The sequence below is a fragment of the Cariama cristata genome, unplaced genomic scaffold, assembly GCF_000690535.1.
Source record: "Cariama cristata isolate BGI_N322 unplaced genomic scaffold, ASM69053v1 scaffold3395, whole genome shotgun sequence".
Taxonomy (NCBI): domain Eukaryota; kingdom Metazoa; phylum Chordata; class Aves; order Cariamiformes; family Cariamidae; genus Cariama; species Cariama cristata.
This window is the reverse complement of record NW_009619042.1, coordinates 617-9,222: the sequence shown is the minus strand read 5'-3', so window position 1 is coordinate 9,222 and position 8,606 is coordinate 617. Positions and strand designations below refer to the sequence as shown.

The 8,606-nt window shown below is 36.6% G+C and overlaps 1 protein-coding gene across 1 annotated transcript; it reads right to left on the bottom strand.

The window, feature by feature from the left end:
* Window positions 1-975: 975 nt before the first annotated feature.
* On the bottom strand, window positions 976-8,339 carry RAE1 (ribonucleic acid export 1). Its single transcript, XM_009701075.1, has 11 exons — window positions 8,245-8,339; window positions 7,995-8,099; window positions 7,037-7,129; window positions 6,548-6,634; window positions 5,488-5,574; window positions 5,147-5,218; window positions 4,471-4,578; window positions 4,019-4,125; window positions 3,848-3,923; window positions 2,662-2,856; window positions 976-1,062 (listed from the first exon to the last, which is right to left on the bottom strand). Exons 1-11 carry the CDS (start codon window positions 8,332-8,334, stop codon window positions 976-978), a joined length of 1,107 nt encoding a protein of 368 aa, XP_009699377.1. The 5' UTR covers window positions 8,335-8,339.
* Between the last annotated feature and the right edge of the window lie 267 nt (window positions 8,340-8,606).

Genomic DNA, 8,606 nt, shown 5'->3' with positions numbered 1-8,606 from the left:
GATCAGGATGAAACTCACCAGCACTACTTTCTAGTTAATACAAAAAATGAGTACATTTTTTCAGTCCAGAACCCTGTTAAGGGACAAAAACGTGTTAAGAGAGATGTAAAAGAACCAACCTTTAACTCTAAAAGGTGTCAGTTTTAAAGCAGTTTAGGCCACAAGTATTTTGCACATATTGGTTTGGTCATGAACAAAACAAAACCTTTAATGGTTTGCTCGTATTGCTGAACTATATACCTCTTGGCACAAATGGCAATTTCTCCTTTGAACAAGCCTAATTATCGTCGGCTCAAAAGTCATGTCCATTGCTGGAGCGTAAGAAAAAACTAAAGTAGAATTTGCACTGTGCCCATCTTCTGTCTCGAGTTTCTGTCACTGCTGTTGGCCACTTACTTACACACCTACCTAATTCATCCAAAAAATGAGAGAAAACAATTTGCAAGGCATTTCCTCCTGGCATACAGCAGACGATACTTCCATTTTAAAAACCAGAAAGCAATGAAAGAACCCCTGAATGATAAGTAATAACAAGCCTCCTTTAAGAATTACTTGCAATTCTTCAAGTACTTACAAAAAATACCGTATTTATACAACTTCTCCAGAACTCTTACAATTAAACATATTTTAATGTAGTATTAATAAGAAATCCATAGATACAAATGGTTGCACTTCTAAGCAGGAATATCTAACCCAGATTTAGATTTTGCTGCAATTTCATTATTGCTATGGAACAGACAGTAGTTAAGTCATGTGAATACTAGCCTCTCTTTCTTAAACACATCAGAATACTTAATTTGAAAAATGTTCTTGAGCAAGTCAGAATACATGTAATTTTTACAGTTCCTGCTAAATGTTAGCGATCTAAAGTTGACTGAACTGTGGTGCAACAGGGCACAAATGGCAGAAGAGCAGTGGAGTAGAGGCAGGAGTGGCAGAAAAACAGTAGAGTAACACAAGTCAGACTCATACTCACTACTTCTTATTCCTAGGCTTTAACTCTTCTGCTGCATTTCGCAGAAAAATGTAGTTTTTCTTTTGTGGATTATAGAATTCGTGACCCTAAAAAGAAAAATCATCTATATTTACTCTCTTCAAAGAAGAAATATCAGCATTATCTTAAAATGTAAGAACATGAATATTCCATCAGCTTGGTTTATTAAGTTTTAATCTTAAAGTCTTTAAGAGCAGATATTGGACAACATTGGTGGATTAGAAACAGCTTACTATAACAAGTAATTACAAGAACTATGCATATAAAGTAAAATATAAGGGACGCTTATCCATTTTTAAAGTATAAAAAACTTTGCATAAAAAAAATAACTTTGTATTTTCTCTCTCTTAAATGAAATAAGGTCACATTTTTTCCCAAAGTGAAGCCCAGGTTCTACAGTCAACTGCAAAATATCTCTGTTCCCCAACTGCAGATGCAAATATACTATTTTGCACATTGACATTATTTGCATACACATTACCAACTCAATATGCAAGTATTCAAATCAGGGAGAGTAAATGCTAATAAAGCTATTGAAGTCCAACGCACAGCTTGAAAACTACCAACTCTACATGACAGAAATGGTTCTAGAAAGGAAATTCAGTATTTAGTACCTACTGGTTTTACTACTTGATATTGCTTTACAGATCTGAAAGATAGCTCGGTACATATCTACTATTGCAGTCTACCCAAGCATTTAGAACAGAAGAATTCATCTTCCCTATCATCTAGCACAGTTATCTTACTTTGGGCAGCATCTAGAAGACTACATACAATACAGTAAATTAAAATTTTGCTCTCTGTGGCATGCAATTGAGTTCACCTGTGTGATTTCTGTACTCGTTTCAAGCCAAAACCACAAGGAATATTATCCTCAAATTTAAAAGCACTAGTTGTAACAGGAGAGTAATACTTTTAATGGAAATTGCCATTCCATTAAAATCAGTTACATTTCAACCTTGCTACCCTCTTCCTAAACTATTAAGAAGTATTATTTTCCACATATTATGGTTTCCTGTGATTCTCTTGAATCTATACGATTTAAGAAGTATTATTTTCCACATATTATGGTCTCCTTGAATCTTTCCTTGAATCCTTTGAATCTTTCCTTTCTCTAGAATCTATACGATATATTGTTGAGTCAAGTTTGGAAGAGAAATACGTAACAAGTGCCACCAGCAAGCTGCACCGAGTGGTACTGGAAATTTAGTATATGGCATTCAAACACTGGTTTAAGTGTTTTATAACCACAGTCACAGCTTTTTTTAAAGTTAAAGAGAATCTGCACAAGAAGCAGAGATGTGCATTTTGAAGAGATTTGTGGGAACTGGTTAGGGTGCCACATTGCCCCATGACACTCCCCACAGAAGAACGTGTGTGAGCAACCAGAATAACTTCTGAATCATGTAATTTCCATTTTGCTCATCCACATTTGCAAATTAGCATTGTTTAGCAATCTTACTCAACTGAAGCTAAAAACCAAATAATGCACTGCTTCAGTGTTAAATTTCACCAGATGTCTAAAATGACAATTCGACGTTTTCCTGCATGCTTGTGAAATTAGAAAGACTCAGCTACTATTTATAAAGAACAGTGAAAGCCTCATGTGAAAAGGATAGCTTTAGTTGTCAACTGCAAGCACGACTATGAGTCTAAACCTTTCTTACCTTTGACCAATCATAACTGGAAGCATATGCAAATATATTGCCATTATGGTTGAAACAACAAGCAGATATTGGCTGGTCAAGTTGTTCTGATGTTTTTAGCTTCGTTCGTGCATCTTTATCCCAAAAGCTGAATCTACCATCAGATCCTACTGTTGCAAGAGTACCATGGACAGGGTGAAATGCTATCCCATTTACCTGCAGAATCATAAAAAATACTATGTAAAACACCACATGTATGAACAGGTGATGGGAACACTCACAAGAGATATGCTGAATACTGAGAGAGTAGGTACACAGGAAAGATTTTTTTCAACTAGATTGTCCTGGTTTCAGCTGGGACGGAGTTCATTTTCTGCTTAGTAGCTGGTACAGTGTGTTTTGGATTTAGCGTGTGAATAATGTTGATAGCCAAAGGGATATACCATACCACAAAATGTCATGCTCAGTATATAAACTGGGGGGAGCTGGCTGGGAGGGGCCGATCGCTGCTCATCAGTCAGCGGGTGGTGAGCAATTGCCTAGTGCATCACTTTTCTTGTTTTTCTGGGGGGGTGTGTGGGTTTTTTCCTTACATTCCTTGTCATTACAATTTTTATTATTATATTCTTTGATTATTATTGTTAGTATTATATTTTAGTTTACTTTAGTTATTAAACTGTTCTTATCTCAAGCCATGACTTTTACTTTATTTTTTTGATTCTCCTCCCCATCCCACTGGGAAAGGCAGGAATGAACGAGCAGCTGTGTGGTGCCTAGCTGCTGGCTGAGGTTAAACCATGACATTTTTAAATATTTTCAGGTATGTTCTTGGAGGAAAAAAAAAAAAAAGCAACCAAACAAAACACCAAAGCAACAAGGAAAGACTGATCTTTTTTGTAGTACCTGAAAATTCAATGCATAATGCCATTACACAATATTAAGTATTGTTTTAATATCAGCAAAATTAACAAATGTCAACTCCACCAAGATGATTTAACCAACAGCTGATCTGGTGCTTGTTTTAAGGGAAGTACAAAAATTTCTCTTTCTTCTTAATGCGTAACTATGACTGCTCTTTAAACATACATCTAAGATGACTTTTTATCTTGCCTAAAGTTAAGGAGAACAAACAATTCATAGCCAATTTTACATTGAGAGTGTATACTGCCCTGTATAAATAATATAGCGATATATGCTGAATACTTACAGCATAGATATCCTGAGGTGCTGATGTGTTTGTTCCATTGGAGCGATGACATTTAAAAGTGAAATTATCTTTTGCACTGAGGGGAAAAAATAATTAAAAAAAGAAGTCGTTTTACTTTCCTCATTGTAAACTGAGCAATAAAGAAAGGATGTTTTATTAAATGATACTTACGGATTTGGGGGGTTGATATAATGAATAGCTACTCTTCCTTCAATACTTCCAAGGGCAAATCCAGTAGGCTTGTTCACTTTGTCTTTAAAAATAGCAACACAGCGATGCTAAATTTGAGAAAGATACAGAGGATTTTAGACAGAGACTTGAGGGCTGGATTTTCTGAATGCTGTCTGTTTTCCATGGGGACACAAAACATCACATACATCAATGCAAAGTAAAACAAAAACACAAACAAGGTCAAGAAATAGGTCAAATTCTATTGAGAATTTGGGCCATAGTATTTACACGTCTAAGTCCTGATGAAGATCAGCAATAGATCAATGGCAAACAAGGACGTGCCATACTAAGATAACTTGGTTTTGAAACACTGCTCGTTTCTACCAAAAAATGGGAACTCCAGAATTTCAATGATCTGTATAAATACACTTGTAACAAATATTATCATTTACCTGGTGTTTAAGAGGAGATTCTATTCTTCTAAATTCAGAAGGTTGGTTCTCTAACTGATAAACGATCAAACCCCTTTCTGCAGTGGCCACAGCAGCCATAGGATGAACCTGGATAAGGTTGTAAAATAGGTTGGAAGAGAGATGCTTGTGTTAATAGCATAGCAGAGAATTCTATTTATTATTTCACAGAAATCCCTGAGGAAGTTAAAGAAATTAAGACTATTTTCGGGGGGGGGAAGGGAGGGAGGGAAAGAAGAAGAGGAGAGAAAGATCAAAGTTAATTTGTCCACATATCTTCCAACAAAACAAATCAGTTTTTCCCTTCCACCGAGAAATTAAACGTACCTAAAATCTTCCAATTATTAGATGACTCTTCCAGTGTGAATTGCAACAGTGGTATACAAACTCATCCAGAAATAAGAATAGGTCAGTCCCAGTGTTGGTTTGGTTTTGTGATATTAAAAGGCTACTAAGCATGTTTTGTATGATACAAATACTTATTTTCCAGAACCTGATCAAAAAGATCAGTTTATGTTTTATTGCTAAAATCACACAGAGATCAAATACTAACAGTCAGTATCTAGTACTACTAACCTACAGAAGCCTCAAAGACTGCCAGTTTATTCATACTCTCAGTCATCTAGCTGACAGTAGTTAACCATATATCATGGCTTACCACATCTGCACAGTAACATCTTTCAGGGAGCTGCAATGTCATCATAGGTGTTGGTGAACGGGTATCCCAGAACTGATGGAAACAGAAAAATGAACAAACTTACACTTGGAGTTGAGGATACACCATTTAAATCACTTCAGTAAAGAGAATGTGATTGGTACCAATTTGTTTCTTTCTTGTCCATAGTCAGAATGCCACAACCCTCTGTGAAGTGAGGCTATTTCATTAATCTGGTTTTTTTTTGTATTAGTGTTTAGTAAAATACTTCCACTTCACATAAGTATTTTCACACACAGATTACTAGCACATTTTGCCTCCATTTGTTCAGGTAAAAATCATACCTTCAAAGTTTTATCCCAGCTTCCTGTCATCACACAGCTATAATTTGGTGCTTTAATCCAATGGATAGTCTTCACAGGAGCATCATGCTGAAGAAAAAAAAGGACAAACACAGATACATTTACTAAGGTAACAGTCCACATTTCTTGTTTATGCTCCTCATATTTTTTGTATGTACTTACGTTTTTTATCCCTTCAAGAAAAGTGATTCATTATTTTAGTCACAACAGTTAGGATAAAGAGCGGTGATGACCTTATTGTATTGTTTAGTGCTGTAAAATCACCCACTTAAGAAAAGGATCCCGACACAAAGAACTACAATCAAATCACCCTTCATAGGAAGATGGTCACAGCAGAAATACAAATTATACACAGCAGGACTTTCTATTTATTTATATATTATCCACCATACTAAATAGCAACACTTTGTAATAAATAATGTATTATATTAAACTAATAAAGCCCCAGCTTCTGACAACAGCTACAGAAGAAAGGCTTATGTTAATTACACCAGCAAGATTTTAAAATCAAGGCTGAGAATCTGAATTTTATCACCTCAAATAAGATACAAGAAGCAATCATTAAAAGGACCAACTCTCTTAAATTACATGACTGGTAACTCATTTTAGTCACCATAACTCCATATTCTATGAACAGATATTAACTTCTAAATTGAAAATGTAAATTATAATCCCTGTTACTACTGCAGCAGAAAGCTGGTATTTGTGAAAGTGAATTCAATGATTTCTTAATTTATTTTTTTCCCCCTATAATGCAGTAGGGTGACTTAGTGAGATGACTGCAGCAATGGAAAGAGCTCTCTCAAGTAAAATAGGTGAAACAGCTGCACAAGTTATTCAAATCACTTTGACTGCAGGTCTCCCTATTCATGTGTACTTCATTATCTCAAAAATATAAGAAGCACCCTACAACCTTTTCTTCACATAGCAGTACCTACTTCAGAAGCACTAAACATTAGTTTAATTTGCTAATAAAGGTAGCTTTTAATAAAAATAGAAAAGAAAAAAACCCCACCTAATAGCTTGGGGCTTGCTTACTTACTTGTGCAATCTGAATAGCTTGATTACTGTTGAGATCCCACATTTTGGCAGTTTTATCACAGGAAGCAGTAAATACTTTACTACCATCCTAAAAAAACAAGAATAAGGCCAAGAGATAAATAGCTCTATCGTGCAGTATCTATCAGAAAACTGACAAGTCTTATTCTCTTCTAGTAACAGCATAAAGTTAATGTAACATGTACAGGGATTGCAAGACAAAGAAGAAACATAACAATGGAAATTCATTTACAACTGTGCTATTACCTAGCTTTAAATACATTCTTACTTTTAAACTCACTTTTACTCTTCTGGTGCCCATGTTAGTCTATTCTGTTAGGACATGCTTACCACATATTTACAGTAATGTAAGTCTATACAATAATCATGGGCTGCATCTACATGTGGCACTCATGTCTGTCCGGAAACCACATGCCAATTTATTCAAGGTCTTGGAAAATAATTGTTTATTTTTTTTTAAATAGGAACATACATCACTCCAGCAGCCATCTAGTACGGGCCCTGTGTGCATCTGCTGAGCCTTTGGAATTGTCTGTCCATTATCCTGAACTTCCCAGCAGCGAACCTGTAACAGGAGAAGCGTATACAGATGTAACATATTAACACTAAGAACTTACAAGACTTCTCTTCTTGAAGATCGCAGCCTTAGTTTATCCAACAAAAATTATGATTACGAGCACCAAGCTTTTTTCAGAACTAGTGAAACTTTATTTTCTCTGATTGTGTTCCTTTTATCTGTACAGCCACAACTCAACCCCATAGCTTCAACTCAACCTCAAAAGTACCTTACGATCCCATAACACCTCTCAGTGCTCTCCTGAAGGACCTTTAACCATCAGCTAGGAAGAAGCTGCCTGTTGCAGGCTACTGGCCAACAGACCAAACAGAATAGTTGAAAAAATGTGCTCACATTTGTCTTCCCTCCCTGTTTGTGCTAGTTGGGATCTCACGCTTCAGTCCAAACAAACTCCAATAACGTTGTAGGTACTTAATCTTTTTGAGAGGACACTGTCAAACTGGATGATTTACCATTTTATTCATGGTTCTTTCACTAGGCAAAGCATAACTATGTTAGCATAACTATGTTAGCCTAACTGTATAAGAAAGTGAAGCTAAAACCCAAACAAATACAAGAAAGAACAATCAAACTAATGAAAATCTAACAGGGAAAACATTGACTACATATTCTGGGCTGAAGCTTAAAACACACAGGCAGAGGAATGACTTATCTGAAGAGCACAACTAAATTTCTCAGTTGAAGCAACTCAGCTATGTCAAACTTAGTGCCTTGGCACCAGACACAAATTTTGCAGTTTCGCACTGATGAAGATTTTCAGGAGCCCTAGCACAAGTTTTTACGATCACATTTTGTAGTTCAGGCACCGGTGCTCCCACTTTACTCATCTGTGGGCCTAACTGTGAGTACTTACATCATTTGCCCATGATCCTGCAATAAGGAAATTACCCGGCAACGTTGGCGGACTAAATGCTAAACAAGATATGCTGTCATCAGGTGGAGATGTTACTTCAATATCCTATAAATGACAGAAGACAACACAAAATTAGCCACATTTGAAAACTGTGCACTGAGATCCTATTACTTCTATAGGGTGAGTAGGTACTGCTATGACACATTAACCACAGCAGAACAGTGGTTCCCATGGAGGCTAAGGCACATACCTTCATTGGATTATGGTTATCTGCAGTCGTACTGCCAAACATGCTGGTACCACCGGTACCAAACCCTGATGTTGATCCAAACAGACTCATCCTTGCCCTGCAAATAAGGAAAAGGCTTACTGAGACCTGGGTGAGTAGGTACTGCTATGACACATTAACCACAGCAGAACAGTGGTTCCCATGGAGGCTAAGGCACATACCTTCATTGGATTATGGTTATCTGCAGTCGTACTGCCAAACATGCTGGTACCACCGGTACCAAACCCTGATGTTGATCCAAACAGACTCATCCTTGCCCTGCAAATAAGGAAAAGGCTTACTGAGACCTGCAAGGCCCTCAAGTAGCCCTAGGGTGTCTCATC